This window comes from Armigeres subalbatus, chromosome 1 (assembly GCF_024139115.2).
Source record: "Armigeres subalbatus isolate Guangzhou_Male chromosome 1, GZ_Asu_2, whole genome shotgun sequence".
Lineage (NCBI taxonomy): Eukaryota > Metazoa > Arthropoda > Insecta > Diptera > Culicidae > Armigeres > Armigeres subalbatus.
The window spans coordinates 190,099,585-190,123,739 of NC_085139.1; the positions used below are offsets into that span (position 1 = coordinate 190,099,585).

Below are 24,155 nucleotides of genomic sequence, written 5' to 3' on the forward strand. Positions count from 1 at the left end.
GAATGCCCCTGAAACTCAAACTACGCACATCACCCGATCCATCGTCGCTTTGATCAACCGTGTCAGTTTATCCGGAAACCCGTATTCGTGCATTAGCTGCCATAGCTGGTCCCGATCGATTGTATCATATGCGGCTTTGAAGTCGATGAATAGATGATGTGTGGGCACGTTGTATTCGCGGCACTTCTGCAGTACTTGGCGAATGGCGAACACCTGGTCCGTGGTGGAGCGTTCGCCCATAAAACCCGCCTGGTACTGCCCCACGAACTCCCTTGCAATTGGTGCTAGTCAACGGCATAAAATTTGGGAGAGTACCTTGTAGGCGGCGTTCAGCAATGTGATTGCGCGGTAGTTGCTACAATCTAGCTTATCGCCCTTTTTTGTAAATGGGACACACGACACCTTCCATCCACTCCTGCGGCAAAACTTCCTCCTCCCAAATCTTGGTAATGACCCAGTGCAGCGCTCTAGCCAGTGCTTCACCACCGTGTTTAAATAGCTCTCCTGGTAGTTGGTCAACCCCAGGGGCTTTGTTGTTCTTCAGCCGGCCAATCTCCTCCTGGATTTCCTGGAGATCCGGAGCCGGTAAAATTATGTCCTGCGCGCGTTCTCCCAGGTCCATCACCATACCGCCATCTTCGTCTGCCACATCGCCATTCAGGTGTTTTTTGTAGTGCTGCCGCCACCTTTGGATCACCTCACGCTCGTTCGTAAGAAGGTTCCCGTTAATGTCCTTGCACATATCAGGCTGTGGCACGTGGCCCTTACGTGAACGGTTTAACTTCTCATAGAACTTTCGTGTGTTATTAGCGCAGTACAGTTGCTCCGTCTCTTCACGGTCTCGATCTTCCTGCTGGCGCTTTTTCCTCCGGAAAATCGAGTTTTGTCTGTTCCGCGCCTGTTTATATCGTGCCTCGTTCGCCCTCGTGCGGTGTTGCAGCAATCTCGCCCATGCTGCATCCTTCTCTTCTACTAACTGCTCACATTCGCCGTCATACCAGTCGTTTCTCTGATCCGGGGGCACCGTGCCAAGTGCAGCGGTTGCGGTGCTACCAATGGCGGATCGAATATCTCTCCAGCCATCTTCAAGAGACGCTGCGCCTAGCTGCTCTTCCGTTGGAAGGGCCACTTCCAGCTGCTGCGCGTATTCTTGGGCTAGTCTACCGTCTTGTAGCCGCCCAATGTTAAGCTGCGGCGTCCGACTTCGACGCGTGTTGTACACCGTCGAGAGTTTTGAGCGCAGGCATACTGCAACGAGGTAGTGGTCGGATTCAATATTCGCACCGTGGTTAGTGCGGACGTTCGTGATGTCGGAGAAGAATTTACCGTCGATTAGAACGTGGTCGATTTGGTTTTCCTTTTCTTGGTTAGGTGATCTCCATGTGGCCTTGTGGATATTTTTGCGGGGAAAGAAGGTGCTTCGGACTACCATTCCGCGGGAGGCTGCGAAGTTTATGCATCGTTGGCCGTTGTCATTCGATACGGTGTGCAGACTATCCGGTCCGATGACCGGTCTATACATTTCCTCCCTTCCTACCTGTGCGTTCATGTCACCGATGACGATTTTGACGTCCCGCAGTGGGCATCCATCGTATGTCTGCTCTAGCTGTGCATAGAACGCTTCTTTCTCGTCGTCGGGTCTCCCTTCGTGTGGGCAGTGCACGTTGATGATGCTTTTTGTGGATAACAATACACTGTAGCGCTTATTTTCAAGACTTTTGAAGCGAATTTGCACCTAGGGGACAGATCTCGGCGAGTTTCACCAAACTACCAAAAATTGGGAGAATCGGTTGAAACTAAAAAAATGCAGCCTTTCTAAGTGGCCTGGGGTCATATTGACCCCAGAGCACAGACAAAAGGTTAAAGAAGGAATCATCTATGGAAAAATGCTGATTTTTCATATTTTTTATGTAAATTTCCACATTTTTCATTGCTCTTTAATCTTTATTGATTTTTTCGTGGAAAGTTTGAATTTTTTGTGGAAAAAATATTTATTTTGTGGAAAATTTTGTAATTGCTTATTGATAATATTGATTTATTTATGTAAATTTTGTATTTTTTTCCTTTAAACATTTTGATTTCTTTGTGGAAAATTCTTCATTTTTTAAAGTGCCAATTTATTTTTGTTTTGTGGAAAATTCTTAATTCGGCACCAACATTTTAAAAGGGCGAAACTGCTGTTGCAAACAAGATCTTCTCCTGTCGCTGGTGGGTTAATTCGCCCACCCACGAAATCCAACATCACTGATGGGAGCAGCGAATCCTCTTATTTCATTCAATGGTGTTGAATTGCGTGGGTGGCCACAAATTAGCTCACCAGCGACGTGTAAAGGTCTTGTTTACAAAAGCAGTTTCGCTCTTTTGAAATGTGGGTGCCGAATTGTTTATGGAAATTTTGCATTATTTGTGGACATTTTATATTTATTTATTGCTCATACCCTGATTTATTTATTGGCAATTTCCTATTTTTTTATGGAAAATTTCTAATTTTTAGGGGGAATTTTTATTTTAATCTACAAATATACATACAAACATTGAGTTTTATATAATATATCTATATATTATATAGATTATATAGATTATGGATCTCTGGACTCCCGAGCAAAGGCAGATAACTGAAATGATATCAAACTGATAGCAGGATTAGTTATCCTTATTATCATCTTGATATTTAGTTATCAATCGTGTGATTAACTGATAACTGAATAATAACAAAAAGTATTATCAATACAAATTTGGTATTTTCTTCTAAAATTCGCGTCGTTCATTTATCGGGCTAAGCATTCTATTCTTTCAAACATATTGTACAGCGCATAAAAAAAATCTATAATATTTGCAAATCATGTTGCGTCAACTGTTACTTCACTACTTCCATTCTACCCATCTAATACCATTGGTATTATACCAATATCCGAAGGGTTACCTACGCTGTACCATGCCTACGGAAATAAAAGTCCAACTTTAGCTTTTCATACACAACATAATACATAAACACATTTATAGCTCAATAAATAGTTCAATAATAATATAAATATAAAGAATGTTATTTCAAGTTTTTTTTTGGGATTTTAACCACTGCGACCATTAAGTTGATCATTGTGGTATTATTTCGAGTTTCCTAGAGTTTGAAATTTTTATTTTTTGTGTCTTCATTAAGGAGACTTTCAGCCTTAGGCTGGCTCGTCTCCTAAATAATTTTTTATTAATTTTAGAGTGTTTGTAGAATGAATTTAAAAATCTCAACGATAATACACTCTACTAAAAGAAAAGAAAATCGGCCTGAGATCATTATGCTAATAGAGGCAGCGAATCTACTTAGTTTTTGCAACAACTTACTAGTCATACTACTACAGCTACTGCTATTACTACGAAAAATATATTAACTATTAAGACAACTATTACTACTTCTAAGAGCTACAGCGGATGATCGTTAGCTTCCGAAGTCTTTCTTATTTCTGTATAAGGTTAGTAAAGACTCGTACTGGGCCCTGCCGGCACCTCTAAACTTACGCATAGTCGACTGACGATAAAGGATGTGCCAGTGTTCAATGCGCATATTAGGGGCGTGGAGCGTCAAGTTTCAAATGATTTCGTTTAGGTAATTAAGAATTATAGATTACAATTAGTCGACAATTTTATGTATGTTTCACAATATAAAAATATGCATGTAATTGAAAAATTGTTATGGATCTAAAAATATTAAATAATTAAATAATGCGGACGCAATACAAAGAACAAGTATTTATTGAGAGTGAATTTAGTTTAACTCCATCAATTCATGTTATAACGAGATACTTGACGAACCACCGTCGATCCCATCATCCATGGACAGGGTAATTCCGCGTGGCCATGGCCCCGGGCTCCCACATAACCTTATGTACCAAAATCAACCTTTTCCGTACATTTAGGACCCCCGAAAACTGTCCGGCCCTGGATCCACCGAATAGCAACATTTTTTCACGGAATAATTCTTCCTGGGATCAGCAGTGTTTATGTTTATATATGCATATGAAAACATGAAAGGTTTTGGTTCAGTTTGAATAAAACTTATAAACGAAATCGTTTTATAGCATGGCGCTGCTAGCAACCTAATGATTGATAATATAAGAGAGAAAAACTAACCTAAGCCTATTGTTTAATTGATCACAACTGAAAACAAAATGTATTCAATAAAAGGACGATGAACCGTATTTATCATTTTATCATTTTATGTTATGTTGACCTGTAATTCAACCAGAAAGGTAACAATATTAGTTATCAATACAACTGGATAATTAAGTTTGTTATTAATAAGTTATTCTGCTTTGCACTCTGCAGAGTCCAACCAACTGTTGGCATCATGATGTGATTATAAATAGTCTTCAGTAAATGCATGATCGTAGAAAGCGTAGTGCTCTTCTCTCCTGCTCCTCAAGAAAGCGTAAATGGGTGAGTGCCTAGAGACGACGCCGTGCAATCATTCGATTCGAGTTCGAATCCCAATGAATGCCAACATTTTTTTCAATGCGTAACGAAGTCGGTAAAGAAGATTTAACTTTTTTGGTCGATAAAACAGAGATGGCTGATAACTAAATAATAACTAAATTAGTTATTTGAGTGAATAACATGTATAACAAAATGTGTTATCAATTTGGTATCAGTGATAACCTAATTTGTTTTCAGGTAGTTATTTCAGGAACAAAATTCTGGTATCATTTTTGTTATGTTGGCTGTTAATTCAGCCAAAATGATAACAAGTTCAGTTATCAATATGTTCGATAACCGGATAATAGAATTTGTTATCAATTAGTTATTCATTTTTGCTCGGGCTATGAAAGAATCGGTCTTGGGGGTGATGCTTTAGCCTAAGGCTTATTCTGCCCATGATCGCAGATTTGTAACACTCACATTTTTGTTAATTTTGAAAAAAAGCCTGTGAATCGTTCTGAACGCTCAATTTATTGCATCTAATCTCACAACAGTGAAATAGGCTTTACTATCTTGCTTATTTGTGGTAAGTTGGAAATGATTGAGTTTGTGGGGAGGATTGACAAACGATTTACAAAATCAACCAAAATGCAAATGTTACAAGTATGCGATCATGGCAGTATTACAAGCTATGCAAAAGTCTGCAGGAAATACAAGAAAAAAATTGTGAACCGCTGCTCGAATACCAGCAGCTAGTCGGCTACCAGCAGAAGCAAACACTATATATGGGCGGAGTTTATTTTCCCCTCTTTTCGTTTTATGTACAACAATCATACCCATCAACGCTTGATTGATATAGGGTCGGTGAACCGGTAACAGAACGTACTGTAAGTGATAAAATAATAAATTCATAAAAATTTATATAGGATTAGGAATACATTCATCGTGATCCGAATACATTGCTCAGAAGCTTGTCTTCTCTACTTTCTGGTAAAATAATATTGATACCATAAAATATTGTTTTCCATTCGAAATTGCTTCCTCCATTAATTGGTACATGAGCCAGTAATAGTGCTATAGACTAAAGAGGCTGCACTCATAACAAAAAGATGAAGTGTCAAAATTGGAACAGCGCATTTGCTGTCAAATCAGTTGTTCCAATCGAGCACAAGGTTGTTAAAGGTAGGAGTATAGAGATGAGTGACGTTTAGCGCTCGCACACTAATGTGCACTTCGGCATGTGTAAAAACATGTTTGTTTTCCTTCTGCTCATAACCTCAAAAATGATCGGGTCATCACAATGATTTCAAAAGAGTCAAAAAATATATGGAAATTTACTCATTTTTACCCAATCTTTGCTGAGTTGCACCATCTAGGAGTGTTTGTTTTCCTTTTATCGCCACTCACACATTCGGACGTGAGAATCTCAATTGCGTCTCTTTGTTTTTAATCCAGGCTCGTTACTATAGACTAACGCAAAATGAACTCCCCCAAGAAATTATGACGTTTCAGCGGGTCGCATAATGAACGCAAAATGAACTTTTGTTCGAGAAGACGACCCGCTCAAATGTCAAAATCCATCGGGTGAGTGAATTTGATGAACTTCTGCACAGGTCTTTAAGCTGATATCTGTTCCTTTAATAGTAAATCCCATGTGTTTTTATGGGATTCACAATTATAGGAACGCCGCGCCGCACTCTATTAGTGTAAATGAGCCAAAAAGTTACAAAAAAATCGATTTTTTTGTGTTCACATTCACTTATTATAAATATATGCTATGCCATAGAGTAATTCTAATCTGATCGAAACTAAAAACCGATACTGGTACAGCCACCCTATGACTAAATATTACATCAAAAGAAATAGAATTACTGAGATACAAATGGGATATTTTTGGTGGAGCATTTACTTACACACACCTTGAAATCTCATATTTCACCATTGTCTTTAATTATAAACCGAAAGTTGTTTAACGAGTTGTACAAGAATTTCAATACATTAGAAAGTACAATCATAAATTTTCATTGATCAAATTGATTTTTCATTTCATAGTTATAGTTTCCCTGTCATATTTAGAGGGTATTCAGACGATAAGCTTTATCACGTGATATAGAGTATCTTGACATGAACCAGCATTTACATTATTCCCAGAGAAAATGTGTAAACTTTTACATCAAGTTACTCAAAAAATCGCGAAATGTAACTCGTTGTCTGAATATACTCAAACAAATTGAAAATCGGAATGGGCGACTAGTAAAGTTGGACTTTTCTCGGAATCCGTTCGCAATGTCTAACTTCGCTTGGGATGCGCTAATCCCGCTAATCTAGTTTAGCAAAGAACTAAACTAGGTCAAAAGTGATCTTAAATCAATTTTATAGGGCCTCAAAGATTCAATTTCGTTGATCGCCCATTTCTATTTATGCAATACTGTTAATGCGATTATGATCTATTTTGTATGTATATTTATAGTTTTCTTATGTGTTGCCCATTCTTAAATTTCCAGTTCTACAAATTTAGTTTTCTACATTTTTGGCAGTCCGTTCGATCTTCGTTAACTTCTACGTGAGCCGTCATTGCCCTCCATCATAGTTGATGGGCATATCATCGCATCGACACAGAAGGACTCGAACGGCTTTTCTCTTTTTTTCCGTATGCTACTCCCAATATCAATGCGAAAGGCTCGAAAGTGTCATATCAAGTTCAGAATTATGCGCCGGGTGCGAAAGCTGCTTGTTTATGTTGTCATTGACAGTCGTATGTTGCTTCGAAGGGTGTTCCTCTTGAGAATTGTTTCATTCATGAATATTGCGCCAAAGTGTCTCGTTGAAAAGGGGGAAAATGCGTTGCGTTAGTTTTTATATCCTACTTCAACCTTTTTGAGTGGCGATGAAAGATTAGATTTGATTTCGTTGTTGTTGATTGTGTTTCATGCCGTAGATGCAAAAATATCTATTACAATCGAGAGGGGAAATTCTACAACCGGTTTATCTAAAGAACATTATGTTTTCCTCTGTTAGATGGGGAACAGCAGGGTGCTTTATTAGTATTTTTGAACGACGGCCCCTGTCAAGTCAGCCATTTTGATTTTTAGATTCCAAACTGTACCGAGAGGCATCTTTTTATAGAAGGACTTTTTTTTATAGATCCGTATAATTTTTCCATGTCACCTTTGATGAAAGAATCTCAAACTCGAACTCAAATTCTCTTTGATGATAATGGAGACTGAAAAACGTTAACATGAATAGTGATGCATATTATGTTCTGGAAAAGTGTTGCCCACGATCATTACATGTCGAAAATATTGTTAAATTTTTTGGATCCGATTCTGAAATACCACTGGGACGCAGTGGGACAAAATGAAGCTAGTTTGATTTTTGTTCATCAAAGATAACATGGGACAGTTATGTGTAGAACGACTGTTGCCAGGTTAGTTTTCGGTCGACTTCTTTCATTTCTATATTGAGGCACCGCCATGAGCCTCTGGGTCTGTTTCTGCTGCGATCTCCCGCTGGGTTCTAGTCTAATGCTTGTTTACAGATTTCGTTCCCGCCCCTACGTAAGATGTGGCCAACCCAGCCCCACTTCCGATCCCGAGTTTCTGAAACTATCGGACTCTGGTGACAACGAGGATGGAGCTTGTTTAAAATCCAGTTTTGAGGCCACCAGGTACGAATTATATACCGATGGCATCTGTTGATGAACACCTGCAGCCGTTGAATGCTCTCCACTGATACCCACCATGTTTCGCTAGCGTATAGCAGTACAAATTTCACGTTAGAGTTGAAAATTCGTATTTTGGTGCGTTCACTTATCTGCCTGTTTTTCCAGATATTTCATAATCTCACAAAGGCAGCCCTCGCTTACTTGATCCGTGCGCCTTTATCGATCTTGGTACCGCCGTCTGCCTTCATTTGGCTACTAAGATATTGGAAACTTTCAACGTTCTTCACTGATTGCTCGGCTTCTGTGAAACCCGAAGGGTTCGCCGTGTTTACATCCAACAATTGGGATTTGTTGACGTTGATGATTAAACTTGCCGAAGAGGAGCGCTCGGCAGGGTCGTTGAGTTTCTTTCATTTCCGCACCTACCAGAATGAAGGAGGAACAGTAGCGGTAATAGGATACATCCTTGTCTCACACCAGCTACAACCCGGATAGGGTCGGACAAGACCCCATTGTGTAGCATTCTACACGAGAAGGCCTCGTACTGTGGACCGTAGAGGCCGATGATTTTCTCAGAAATCCCTTTGCGTCTCAGGGCACCCCACATATTCTCGTGTTTGAGACGGTCAAAAGCTTTTCGTTGTCAATTAATACTAAGTAAAGAAACTCTTGGAATTCGTTGACAGAGCATGACAATATGTTCGCGAAAATTGTGAGCACACGAACAACACGTGTTCCGCCGTTTCCTCTAAACCTGCGCACACCAAACACTCGGGCGAGGCCGAGCAAGCCAGCTGCGTTACCTGCACTGTGATTTTGCAGCACGATTAAACGCCGGGCACATCGAACCCCCCATGGGGTGCTTGCTGTTCACAGCTTTGCTAGAACAAATCAAACAATTGGGAGGGTTCGTGCAGCATTGTGCCTTATGTCCCTAGCATAACCTTATGTAGATAGCATAACCAATGCTACCTGCGTCCCTGCCGGACCTTTCCGTAGCCGAACGACTGCGGTGGGCGTCTCCACTTCACACTGTCGCCGCAGTGCCGTGACGAGCTCTTCGACTTCGGTGATCTCGTCCAGGTCTTTAACCCTCAGATTCACCTCCGTAGTGAGTGCCCTCACCTTGACCGTCTCGCCTAGAACTTCCTCCGCCAACTTCTTGTAAGCGGCGCCCTTTTGCGGGACGCCCCGCTTCAGCTCGAGGATCATCTCGCCCATCCGGGTACGTCTTATTCGACGTACGTCGGCGCCGAGTTCACCGAGCTTGACGTCACTCCTCATTGCCTTTAAGACGTCCGAGTACTTAGCCTCGTCCGCCGTGATGACTAGGGCATCTGGAGCGATTGGCGCCTACCCTAGACTTCTTGCTACCCTCATTCGCCTGGGCCTTCTTTTCGGCCCTTGACGTCTTCGTTTTCCTCTTGTTCTTGACCACGGTCCAGGAGCGTCATCCCCCTCTATTTTCCTGGTCTGGTGCGGCTGAGAACTTTCAGCCTGCCGTAACCCCTTACCACCGTCTTTTCTGCGTGGACGGACCTTTCCAGGTCCTTCCTCCCCCGGTTTTGGAGGTACCTGGCCGGGGTTCAGCTTCCCAGCCCCACTACCCTTGTTCGGGGTAGTAACCCTCCGCGTTTTGGAGCGGCCCCCAGGGAGCTCATCCCCTGGAGACTGTCTTCCCCGTTTTTGTGTCTGCTCCGTTGGAGCAGTCACCCCCGACATACCCGCAAATACTTGAGCCTCAGTCTGGGTAGACTTTGGTACCACCGTCTTTGCTGGCACGCCCTCGGTCGATTCGACCTTGCCCGAGTCCGCGAATCCTTGGGCCTCAGTCTGGGTATAGACCTCGACTCCACTGATTTCACGGGTTTACACTTGGCCGTCCCGACCGCCCTCTCCAGCTTGGCGTCCAGCATCGACTTTCGAAGTTTCTGCAAGCTCCTCTTGAGGTCCTTGCTGATATTATGCTTCGATGACGCAAAGTCGATGATGGCGTCCAGCTGTTCCGTCGCCACCTCGAAGGCCGAAAGCCCATCGCGTTTGCGGTTCATCGCCTCCTCAAGCCATGGGCCGTCAATAACCGCTATCGGCGTTTTTTAACCGAGATGAAGGTTGAGTGACACACGCTGGCGCTGCGCACTGAGCTGCCAACTATTGCCTCTGGCCTCCTAGGCGGAGACCTGAACAACCCACCTCTTGCGAAGGGGTTGTCGCCTACACTACTACCACTAATTGAAGAATTCTCGCTTAACTTGTTGTTCTGTTGATTGCGCTATTCAAATTAATTCATGAAAAAAATGTTACTTAGGTCCTTTTGAAAAGTTAAGCGAGAATTGACTTGGTTTTCCATTTTGGTCCCACGAGTTGCTCGGGAAAAGAGGTCCACCACGCCAGAGCCCAGCATGACGCGGTAAGGGACAATTCCTGTGGAGGGTGCCCAGGTACCCCACAGACTCCGTTAAAGGCCTAGCTTATTATTTCACCCCCTGGCCATGCATCCCCTCAGCACGGGTCGCTTGACGCCTTGGGATTAGGGGTTAGGGACGGTGGTCCCGGTCTAACTCGCAGTGGCCATGGGGAGGGGTCGTCAAGCCCTTGGACAAAGTCCCTGCTGCCGCGGTGTGTATGTATGTGTGTATGTGTTTGTGTGTATGTGTGTGCACAAAAGCTAAGTAAAACATTATACAACTTTTCATGCAGTAATCCTCAACAAATTTTCTCGCAAGTTGCATTCGAAAGGTGGTAAAGCCTTGTAGATCACTATTGAATTTTGTGACGATCGGCCGTTGTGTTCGAAAGGAAAATGGTTCATTGAACCATATAAGTGTGGTGTCTAGGCTAAATGCGAGAAAGGCAGTATCAGTGAATTAAGTTGGTTTTTTTATATCTCATCGATAAGGAGACTCTTCAAGTACCCAGCCACGAGAGCCATTGTCGCATGATTGAGCTTGACTCCCTGAGAGTAAAAAAATGTTTTGACTATCGCCGATATTATCCAACGTAGAACTGATTGTCAGACCATTCTCTACAGATGCTGTGAAATGATATTTTATTGAAACCACCGTATTGTAAGACTATTTGCGAATATTTTCCGAAACCATATTTTCAAAACCAAACCATATTTTCTTTATTTTAATAAAATAGGGAACGAAACGTACGGGGATAAGTTTTCATTTTCTATTTTTCTTTGCTTCTAAATCCTCAACAATGATAATCAAGTTCTTGTATGGTTTTCCTGTTTCCAGCCATTGTACCCGTGCCTGCGATACATTAAGAGTGGTTCTGACAACTTTCCTGCCAGTGATTCGCGAAAACACTGATCCGTGGGGTGCCTGCACTATCGGCGTGGACGTTAGTCGTGAAGAACGTGTCAGCAAATGTATGGAGTGCAAAACGTGGCTTCTAAGGATAAGGGCACTCCCAGAAAATCCAAAAATCGGCACCAATCTGCAGCAGCTGCAAAACATGATGGTCGACCTATGAAGCATGATGTGGCGAGAGGTGAGCGACAAGTCTTTTTTCGCGATTGTGTGATTTTAAATTTATTAATGCCTGTAATGGCCGACTCAATCGTGATTTCCTGTTTTGCGAAGAAAAAACGAACTTATTCTTTAGACAATATACGGAGAATGACGAGTTCACTGATAATTACAAAGAATCACTGCTAACGTCACTAATTTATTTGCAAGCAACACAACAGCATAGTTTACAAAACTGAATAATTTAACAATTTTAACTTTTTTGTTTTTATCCATGAGGTAAGCGTAATTTTTAAATTAACAAAAATGCATTAAAGAAAAATACATTTACGTCGATACAGATTAATAATAAGACTGAACATTTTAATTGAAAATATAAACAATCTACAAAAGATCATCCTAATAAGATTAATACTGCTACAATTGTATAGATTTTATAAAATAATATTAGCGAAAGATGCAAAATTTTCTTTTATTAAGCAAGTGTAGTAAGAAAATCCATAGCTCTTCATACTTGATATTGGGACAATTGAGCTCAATTATAAAGCTAGTATTTTTAAATCTCACATCAGCAAAGCGTATACACACAAAGGTGATTTACTTAGTGCTTTAATCTAAAAAAGGCTAAATGCAATAAATTGTGATTAACACACCACTCGTTTCCTTGGGTATGTTAGAAATTCGTTCTTTTAAATGCTTCAACATCTTCCTATATCTTAGTTGTATTATACTGCGTTAAAAATTGTATGATTTGCAAATTTTGTACCATTTACTTTTATTATTTTTATTTAAAATTTGATAGTTTGATGGTTATTTCTTCGGAGCATGGTTAGATTTGACAGATTGATAGTTAAAATTTGTTCGCGAGAAAATCCATTTTGTTCCAAATAACTATCAATCTGTCAAAACTCAAATAGGTCGGCTTCAGAGTAAAATTTTAACCACGATGGGAAATATCCATCGCACTGTCAAATTTTAACTAAAAATTCAATGAATCGCTGAATGGTTCACAGCCTAAGGTCTGTCTCATTTGGAGAATTCAACTAAAAAGTGACAGCTCGAAAATTAAAACATCACCCGGCAAACAGAATGGCTGGTGCTATCCAGCAATACCAATAAGTCAAAAGTAAGTAATCTTGCTCTGCGAGCACGGTCAATCGATAATTGTTGACCTGCCACTTTTAAGGCTTTGGCCCGATTCGTGAATTAAAATCGAATTAAACTTAAAAGTGACAGTTCAAAAATTTCCAAATTCGCAGAGCAAGATTATTTTTGACAGATATTGAATCATTTTTGATAGATGTTTTGTAGGTCTTGTTGGGTAGCACCAGCCATTCTTATGAGCGGGAGATTTCATAATTTCCGAACTGTCACTTTTGAGTTTAATTTTATTTTAATTCGCGAATCGGACCACAGCCTAAGGTTAGTCTCATTTGGAGAATTTAACTTAAAAGTGACAGCGCAAATATCAAAAAAATCACCCTGCAAAAAGAACGGCTGGTACTACTCAGAAATACCAATAAAGCCCTCAGTACACAGTTTGTCATAATGACAAATATTTATCAAGTCAGCCTGAAATTCATGTCGACTTCTAATCAGTCTGACAGATATCCGGATAAACTTGACAAAAATATTTGTCAATATGACAAACAGTGGACTGCAGGCTTAAAGACATCGATCAAAAAGGATTCGATATCTGTCAAAAGTAAGTAATCTTGCTTTGCGAGCACGGTTAATCGACAATTATTGACCTGCCACTTCAAAGTTTAATTTAAGTTTAATTCTCCAAATGAGACAGACCCTAAATTAAAGTGACCAGACGTCCCGGATTGTGCGGGACAGTCCCGGATTCAGCCTACTTGTCCCGCATTGCCAAGCGTCCCGGAAAATGTCCCGCATTCCATGATGAATCTGTTGTCTTGAGAATCCATGGAATCCGTAGGTGAAGGAATGTCTATACAATTTGTAAGAGATAATTACTTGTAATTTGTAAGAGGAACTTGGGTTGTCAAGAGAGTCTATTGAACTTGGGATAATGATCGATTGAATAATTTGAGAATCTAGGCTTTCTGAAGGATCAACAGATCTTATGATTTATCAGATTCTGGATAACGCATACGTCTTAGCAGTTTAAAGATGTGAATAACCTGGAGTGTCTTGAGAATGTGGAAATATTATGGATTTATATAATCTATGGAATTGAAAATATCTGAAAATATTCTGAAAAGTTTAGGTCATGATAATTATCGAATGGTCTGAGTCAGATGATTTCACCAGACCAGTTGTTCAGAATAAAGAACTGCGGACAATTCCCAGTAAAGGTAGCCTCACACCTCGGGAATTTGATTCGAGGATTTTTCCCGGGTGTCATGGAAAATAAAAATCCCGGCCTCATTTAAAATGCATGGGGACCAAAATCTGGCGGAAATTTTTCCCGAGGTGTAATGCTACCTTAAACCAGTGATAAATGTTTCGCTTATCGGAGAGTTCCCACGACTGTAGCTGGAATCAAATCCTCACTTAATAATACACATGCTAGGAGATATGGTTTTGTATACCGCTGGATTTCGCACAGTCTCTCTGTATAACATATAATTTAACTTCACTGATAGCGATAACCTGTAAATTATTGTTGTTATTGATACACAATCGATTTCTGGGAAAATAGCAACCAAAACAAATTTTAAAATATTCAGGAGAATTGATCTCTCACCAAGAATATGATAAATATGGAAAGTTGATCTCTTATTCTTTAAATACTTTTTCATCAATAGAAATACATTCTCTCCGACTTTCTGTATGTATTCATCAATAAGTTTTGTTATGGAATTCCAAAAAAATGGATAGGCTTTAAAAAACCTAAGAAATAATAAAAGTTTTTCTAATTTTTTCGCTATTTTTTTTGTATGCGGGAGCAATATTTCCATATTACATGAATCAGTCTATTGAAGGGTTAACTTGCACATACTACTGTAAGCACGGTACATCCATTCATGCCGTCAGTCGCTACAGTGCTTCCTAGGTGTTAAGTCGAGTGGCGAGGCATCGACGTGTTGGGTGATTCTCTGTGGGAGTTCGGATTACACATTTGGCGATCCTGCCAGGAGTCACTTCTAGTTTGGTCCCCAAATATATTAACGCACAGAAAAAGGAGAATCACCCAGCACAAGCCCGCAATAGTGATGCAAGAGTGTGTATCTGTAACTATGTGAAATGAATCCGAATTGAGAAGTTTTTGTTTACCTTGGGACGCTTGTGACATGTGACAATGACGTTCCTCGTGAAGTGAAAAGACGTATTGCTGCTGCGAATAGGGCCTTCCACGGATTACGTAACCAGCTTAGGTCCCGCAACATGCAGACGGACACGAAATTTCCTCTATACAAAACTCTGATTCTACCAGTGGCCCTTTATTGACATGATGCATGGACGTTAAAAGAGGCGGGCCGGAGAGCTTTCGGGTCTTTCGAGCGAAAAGTGCTGCGTACAATACTTGAAGGGAAACAAGAAAATGGTGTGTGGCGCAGACGCATGAATCATGAGCTGTATCAAGTATACAAAGAAGAAAATATTGCGAATCGTATAAAATACGGCAGACTTCAGTGGACTGGTCACTTTGTGTGAATGTCGGAAGAAAGAATAGCGAAAACAATATTCAACAGAGAACCAGATAGGGGCATTAACATTTTTTTCTGAGTTTGTTGGTTAGATTTCCAAAACATGTGTTTCCTTATTACAATCGTTTTGTCTTGAATTATTGATTATGCGAGAAGAGGGAAGATGTGTGGTATGAATCAGCTTGTAACATGAATCAGTCTATTGAAGGGTTAACTTGCACACACTACTGTAAGCACGGTACATCCATTCATGCCGTCAGTCGCTACAGTGCTTCCTAGGTGTTAAGTCGAGTGGCGAGGCATCGACGTGTTGGCTGAAAAGATATTTTAGTTACTAGATAAAGATTGTCGCTGTCGTCGCTGTCCGGAACATCTTTTGCTGGCGAGGATAGGGGAGCTAAATGTCAAAGAAGAAAAATCCATACGATTTGACAGGTATGTACCACACATGTTTCGGACAGCAGAACAAAGGGAACAGAAGCGACAATCTTTATCTAGTAACTAAAATATCTTTTGTTGGGTGATTCTCTGTGGGAGTTCGGATTTCACAGACCACACTGTTTTCGGCTATCAATTTGGTTGCTTTACCGGTGGCGTTTGACAGTTAATAAAATAGGAGCGCTCTTACCGCACTACCAAATTTAGTCACCTGTCAGTTGCGCTACTGTCATAGCAGCGTGTTTAGTAGGGGAAACTTGGGTAATACGCACCCCCGGGGCAAAACGTTTGGCATTTTTGAGTACATTTTCAGCCGTTTTCCAGAGTATTTACTACAGCGCATATAGTACGGATCTCGAACTACCAATCCAGTAGTAAATATCTTAAAAATATTCCTGTAATTCCGCTAAAAATGCCAAAAGGTCGTTTTGCTCCGGGGGTGCGGGGGGTATCCCTAGCGACCGGTAAAGTGTCAAGTCAAGTGATGATACTGCGCTACAAAATGACTAATACTCGCGCCCGTAATCTTGCTCTAAAATTTCAAAATAGTTTTATGGATTGAGCATAATCTACATAATAGTTAGTTTACTACATATTTGGTGTGCAGAAGCGTGCGCATCGTGTTTGCCTTGTAATGTCACACTAAAATTGTCGATTTTGTTTGTCGATTGATATTTTGTTAGGAATAAACTTGATATTGCCTTCTGTTACTGATAATCTGATCAAATAACTTTATACCGTCGACCAATAACAGCTGAATTGATGGATGCCCCCATCAAGGGTAGTACACTAAATTAAAGATTTTGTGTGTGTTACTTTTCGGTACAGCAGCAGTGCCTTTCTCTGCTTTGTTCTTTCCAAGGCAGCCAAGTTGGTTGCGACGAGACGGACGCAATGAGAAAACAGAACTGTGTAATAAAAATTCTATTCGACTAGATGCTGATGTCATATTAGAAATTTGGAGACAGTACTCGTCGATAGAAAATCCTTCCGCACGCGATGGCATATCGGGACTGATTTGCGATTTGGGCGTAACTTATTTTGCAAACAAACATTGGAAGGCAAATTCCGGCTAAAACCAGCATTTCCCGGGAAAACCACGATGTGTATCCGACAGAATGAGCCTTCCTCTATCAGGTAAGGGAATTAGTTTTGGTGAAAAGCACTTGAATTCTGCGGAATCTTTGAAACAATGTTTGTTTACAAAATAAGTTTCGCCCAAATCGCAAATTGGTCCCGATATGAGTAAATCAAACCACCTTCCTTTTGCCAGTGGAGATATATCAGCTTCCACACTGATATTCTTCCCTCCCCCTTCATACGGGAGCTTGGCAGAAGGAAGGTCGTGTGATATTGTGCCATCACAAATATTGCCCTCCGCTCGATTTCAAATCGACTTCTATAAAAAACATTCTTCATGCCTGCCTATAACTATCAATTCTCGCTTAACTTTTCAAAAGGTCCTAATTAACATACATTTTTTTCAAGATTTAATTTGAGTATTGCAATCAACAGATTAACATGAAATATGTTGATTGCATTTTTGCACTTTTCAAACACAGGTCTGGGGTCCTAATTAACATTTTATTCATGATTTAATTTGAGTATTGCAATCAACAGATTAACATGAAATATGTTGATTGCATTATTCAGATTAAATCATGAAAAAAATGTTACTTAGGACCTTTTGAAAAGTTAAGCGAGAATTATATACTTTCGCCTCTAATTCTATCATGAACATGTACGTCTAAGTTTGGAAGATGATATTAGCATTCCCATATTATTGTAAATCGTTTAACTTCACGTAAAAGTAACACACACAAAATCATTAATTTAGTTATGATTACAATATTAGCATCGTATTCTCGGAAATATCAGAGCATGCCAGGCAAATAATTCTTGTCATATTCTGTCATATTCTGATTTGAAGAGGCAACACAGTAGCGCCGCGGTGTCACAAAAGGCAAGCAATGTAGTGAAGAGACATTCCGAGGGGTGCTTAAACGTATGATTCAATATGCAGTATAACAAGTCGAAATAATGTACTAGAAATCATTCAATGATCCCATTTTGATATCTTAGTTTTAAAATTAAATTTTGAAAAATGTTATTTAAATTTTCAAAAATTGTAAAACAAGTGTAATTCTTGCAATTATCGCACCCCTTGGCTATCGTTTTCAGGCGTTAGTTTCCTTTCCTGACGCAAGATGGTGTGAATATGCTGTCTCTTGCCTAATATATGGGGATTCACGAAGTGGACTATATTGTTAATATATTATCAATTCAGTGCAAATCCGAATTATAGCCGCTAACGAAGTTGGATTTTTCTCACAATCCATACGAATATTTGGGCTTTTTCTACGAGTGGAGTGACGTGAGATTGCTCGAATGACGTAAGAAGAGTCGTATAGTCCCATTTAATTAACATGGTCACCTCACGTGAGAATTGCTAAAATCAACTCACCTCACGTCACTCGACTCGTAGAATAAGCCCAATTGATTCTCTGAAAACAAGTTTGAAAACTTTATTAGCAAATTCCTTTACATGGAGAAACCTGACATGCGACTGTTATGCGAACAGGGGCAGTGTAGCGATCCAGCGATATAGGTTAGCGCTCAATTGAACGATAGATTTTCTACCTTCTTTAAGGGGGGTCTTGTAGCGTAGTTGGCTACACGTTCGCCTTATAAGCGAATGGTCATGGGTTCGATTCCCAGCCCCTCCACCAAACCTTCGTCAGTCGCCAGCAGCGCAGTCCGTACGGTGGCGTTTGGGGAATGCGCCTCACCGATACGGCTGCCTGATGACGACTGACAAAACTGTTCTTCTCGGGGGCACTCCTCCAACGTACTTCGATTAATGGCAACCGAACAAAGCGCAACGATCACTGGATTCACCACATGGACAAATGAACACAATGGATACACGATGATATGGACTGGCAACGACAACAAAGACGAATTATGGACATCTATAAATAGATTCTGTGTGGATTCTGTAGAGCAGAGTACCACAGTAGATCACGGCACAGTAGCGGTTAAGAACACAGAGTGCCTACCAAATAAATATACGAATAAAAAAAAAAAATTTCTACCTTTGTCTGTTTTCTGTGGTATAAATTAGAGATGGGCAAAACAGCTCATTGCAGTGAGCGGATCTGATCCGTTAAGCTCATTGAAAAGAGTCAGCTCCTTGGATCAGCTCTTCAGTTCTTTAGTGCTACATATATTAAAACATAATTGTTAATATTAATTGTTCAAAAATTTGAAAAATTTATGTCATTCATTCATCATTCATCTATTTACCTCACTTTGAAATTTTTTAAATGTTAAGCTACTGTGAGGTAATAATTTCTATTGAAAAACCGACAATTTTAAACTAATAACATTTATTACGCTTTTCTGACCGTCTAGTTTTGAAGTCTAGGAGAACCATTTAGAACCATCACATTTATTTCTATACAAAAACTAACTCAACATTATTTTCTATTCATAATTCTAAGTTACATTTTGTTGATAACGTTTCTCAAATCGTTAATTTGAATAATTCAGTCCCTAATGATATGTATATGAACCATATCACGTGTCATAAGTTTTCTCTTCATACTGGGTGCAGTAAATCAATGCCTTGTTTGTGTGCGCTTCTAATGGGCCAAACACAATTGATACGTTTGCGTGCGTTTTGACAGTTTTCCAATGGGAAAACTGTCAAAACGCACGCAAACGTATCAATTGTGTTTGACCCATAACCCTTCTAACCATGCGTAGTTGACATTTTCATACAAGCGAGCCCATTCATCTATATTGGTTCCCGAAATGCGAGAGAAATAAAAACAAGAAAGTAAAAAAATACAGAGCACGGTGCTACAAACAAACCGAGTGCACATGTAGCAGTATGCTGGCGGGAAAACCCGTCCCAAGTAAAAGATCCGCTCCGTGCAAGACACAGCTCACAGTTCGGTTCGTTTGAACCACATGGTTCGCTCGCTAGAATCGGTCGCGACTGATCCGGATCGAGATCCGTGTCGCACGGATCTGAGCTGGTGGCGCAGCTCTCGCTTCCATGTCACAGCAATTTCGAGCTGGACGACGACATGAGCGGAACTGAGCGTTGTTCGGATCTTCGGATCTTTTGCTTGGTACGGTTCGTTCGCTACCGCACTACTAGGTATCTTTTGTGTGTCCGTTCGTAGCGCCGAGTATGTGGGTATGGGTTAAGAAATAGACGGCAAGCTAGATTATTTTTGCTTGTGTATTTCTTATTCCTCTCTGCAGCAGAAATGATTTCTGTTGCTTGGCTAGATGGTGCTGTCGCTTGGCTTGATGGTGCTTGAGGTGCAAATAATAAACGATCAGCACGTGCGCGGTACTGGACTGGAATGCTCATACAAGCTCGCTTGTGTTGTGTACCGCAAGCGAGGCATTTTCGTTTGTGCTGTACAAAATACAACAGCGCGCGTACTCGAGTGCGTACGCTCGAGGGAGTTTCTCTATGCGCGTGTTTGACAATGATTTCATCAATTTAAAGGGAGCTGCTGAGCTGGGCTTTTTTAAAAAAGATCCATGGCTCATCAGCTCAATGTAAGGAAGCGAATCTTTGGAACAGCTCCTGAGCGGAGCGCCCATCTCTAGTATAAATAGTATCATCGGCGTTTTCAAAACCATATTTTTTTATAGAAGCACCATATGTAGGGGAAGGTGGGTAGACTTGATCCCCGGGGAGACTTGATCACCCCCTGTTTTATCGAGAACTAAAGTAGTTTTGTTCTAGCGTATTTTTTAGTATAGATCCTCTAGACAAATGACCATTATGTGGTGAGTTATTTTTTGGATTGACAACCTTATTTATTCTGCAGGGCGGTTTGTATGTTTTGACCTTCCTAAAGATTTTTTAATTGGCCACGCAAATTTTGAACTACTTTTCATAACAATGACCAAAGTCTTTCGTTTTTTCACAGCAACAAGCCATAAACATGCTTATTGATCTGTACTGATGAAAATGTCAACATTCCATCAATTTTTTAGGATATTTGGATTTGAAGGTATTGCCTCAATATGGGGACACTTGATCCCCCGTTAGTCACCTATATAAAAAATTGGCGAAAAAATTCAAAAAAATATTAATCTGTTCTTAGGCTTCTAATTTTTTGTAGATTTGACGGATTTGATGAAGGGTTGGCAGGAAAAATTATTTATTGCGTAGATCTCATAGAAAGGGGATCAAGTCGCCCCAAATTTTAAAAATGCATGTACTGTCGAATTCAATAACAAAAATCGTTCATGTAGGGTTATGCGCTAATTCGTCCATGGCCCTAGTATCCGTCATATCGAATTATAAATCACTGAATACTCGCGAACCGTAAACTGAAATAATGAACTAATCATCTGGCGAGATAGAAAAAAGTGTACACTACGATCTGCATTCATATAAATTACATTCTGGTGTTACTTACTTGAAATACAGTTAAATTTAACTTTGCAACTGTGACTTTTCGCACAATTTCCAACGTTATCCGTGCGACGAAGGAAAATCCAGTTCGTTCACTGCTGTAGAAGACGCGTAACACCGTCACCAAAATTAACGTAATTCACTGATTTTCACCGCACTTTTTCACATAAATTGCTCACTGCGCACTAAATAAAAGCAATGTTTATTGTTCAAGTGAAAAATAATTGAAAAATAACTACCGAAAGGCGTTCAAATGATCTGTTTTTTTTCAAACTTTGAAGCGTTTGAAATTTATTTTCTTCGTCGCCTTGTTTATAGTCGAAAAACGCGTTGCCAAACTGGCGGTTTGAACTGAAATAATCTTATGTTACACATCTGATAATACATCATGCAGTCAATAAAAGTAGGGTTTTCAATTATTTTCCACTAGCGTAATAAAAGTAAAGTCTTCCAAATAAATATTTTTCATGCACACTCGTCATTCATACTAAAATTTTCTACTATTCTGAAAGTTTGAAACAGGAGAAATAATTTCATAATAGAAATTTGTTGGCAGCACTACCCACGTACATGTTAAGAATGTGTGTTAGTTGTTTGACAGACTGAGGCATTTAACTGAATGGCAGCACAATCAAAACCATTTTTATGCGAAATGGGATTGCACTAAGACATTTTTAGTAACTGGAACCGAAATAAACTTTCAAAATTGACCGAAATGATAGTTATTCTGCATGAAGTCACAGATAAGTCATCCAGTTATCCAAGAAATGGCTTGAGCTCAGGAATAAAGATTTGCAGTCCTGTTTTAAGTATGGTACATGCTCCTTGTGGTACAGAGAAAGGATACGTAGATGATCAATTTTCCGATTTCAAATATGGAACATGCTCTCTGTAGTACAAAGAACAGAATGCGTTCACAGCATATGTTCATGGTCATTCAAGAAATCTCTGGAGTAAGGCCTTTCGAACTACACGCGTAACTAAAGATTAGTTCTCCGGTTTCAAATACTGTACATGCTCTCTGTAGTACAAATAACAGAATGCGTTCATAGCATATGTTTTTGGTCATCCAAGAAATCCCTGGAGTAAGGCCTTCTGATCTACACGCGTAACTACACATTAATTTTCCGGTTTCAAATATGGTACATGCTCACTGTAGTACGAAGATCAGAATGCGTTCACAGCATATGTTCATGGTTATCCAAGAAATCTCTGGAGTAAGGCCTTTCGATCTACATGCGTAACTGAAGATCAGTTTTCCGGTTTTAAATATGGTACATGCTCTCTGTAGTACAAAGAACAGAATGCGTTAACAACATATGTTCTTGGTCATCCAAGAAATCCCTGGAGTAAGGCCTTTCGATCTACACGCGTAACTAAAGATTAGTTTTCCGGTTTCAAATATTGTACATGCTCTCTTCATAATGGGTACATTACATATTCAGAACAGGCCTTTAGATTGTTGGTTACGCGTGATGACCTTCACTTCAGGGATTTCTTGGATTACCACGAAGATTTTCCATATGCAGATTTTGTTATTTGTACCACAATGGGTACATTACATTTACAAAACAGGCCTTTAGATCATTGGTTACGCGTAAAGATCTGAATGCCTCCACTTCTGGTGTTTCTTAGATAACCGCGAATATGTTCCATACACATATTCTATTCTATGTTTCACAATGTACACATATCATATTCAGAACAGGCCAATAATAATTGAATTTATGTTGTATTTATTTAACACGGTATGATACCGCATAAAAAACTAATTTGGTGTACTTGTAGAAATCGCACACCGACACCAACAGATTTATTTGACAGCAATCCATCGAATTTTAGACTGGACGAATGAAAATTCTCATGGACGTAAACAGATTTTCATAAGACAAATTTAAAAATTTTGAAGGTTGTTTTTGATTGCCGATTCTCAATAAACTATGATTTGTTCAATGCGCTAATAGTACACAATAAAAACTAGGAACTCAAAAATACGTGTTACATACAACCTAGTTAGAGTAAGTAGTTGGGATAGCGTATAAATTAGATTTGAAAACCAAGCACTACCTACTACGACGGGAAATAGCTCACTACCCTATACGCGCAGCAACTCGATAATTCCGCGTATTTTGAAGGGAAAATATTTTAAAAATCTGAGGGCACCTTTCTAATTTTATCAAAGCAAGTTCTTGGAGAGGGATCAATTTCCCCCGAATATTTTCAAAGTCGATTTTTGACAGCACTCCAAAAAATCGATTGTGTATCAATAACAACAATAATTTAAGGACTGTCATACATCAGTAAAGTTAAATACTATATTTTTTAGAGAGTCTGTGTGGAAATCGCGTATGTTTCTTTATTTTTGGTTGTGATACATCGGAAATCAGAAAAGGGGATCAAGTCTACCCAGTCTCCCCTACTGCCGTAATCTGAAAAAAGTGACGTATATGGTGTTAACGAGTAGTACTCATCGAGCTCTTCAACAGAAAAATTGAAATCATGTAGGTTGGAATTTGGCGCATACGTCATTTTTTCAGATTACGGCAGTGTTGCATCCCGTTTTTAGAACAAATATAGAAACTGTTACTCTTGAGTCCGGGGTAACACGGTAATAATATCACAAATGACCAATGGAAACAACATTTAAAATAGTTAGGCCGGAACAAATATGGATTCCTTCTTTTTGTGGATAAAGAAAGGAGTGGGAAATAAAAAATAAATGAATAATTTGATAAAATCCAATAAAATATTCAATTTCCCCCTCAATCATGAATTTAAAGCCACAAAAAATCAAGGGAGGTGGAGACAGAAGAAGAAAATAATCTTTGCTGCGGCCGTACTATTGGTAATAATAATGATATGGAAATTTTTTTTTGAAACCATCACAGGCAGAAGAGAATAACAGATTTATGCCATAATGTGTTACTGAGTTCAATAGTTTTCCTAACAAAGGCAGTTAAAAACTTGGCTCAGAATGTCGTTAAAATAATTAAAATTGCCATCAAAACTTTGTAATGTACTTAATTTTGTTAGTGGAAAATGCCTGTTATTAATAACCTTTGTTTCAAAATGTGTCAAGAAAGTCGCTGAAATTTTTCTAG

General features: G+C 39.7%; 1 protein-coding gene across 1 annotated transcript in view; it reads left to right on the forward strand.

Moving 5' to 3' along the window:
* Positions 1-11,902, forward strand: part of LOC134205621 (katanin p80 WD40 repeat-containing subunit B1) — a 38,967-nt gene extending 27,065 nt beyond the window's left edge. The window contains exon 6 of the mRNA XM_062681036.1: positions 11,317-11,902. Coding sequence (XP_062537020.1) covers positions 11,317-11,554 — 238 coding nt within the window. The 3' untranslated portion in view covers positions 11,555-11,902. The remainder of the gene's footprint in view (positions 1-11,316) is intronic.
* Positions 11,903-24,155: the final 12,253 nt, after the last annotated feature.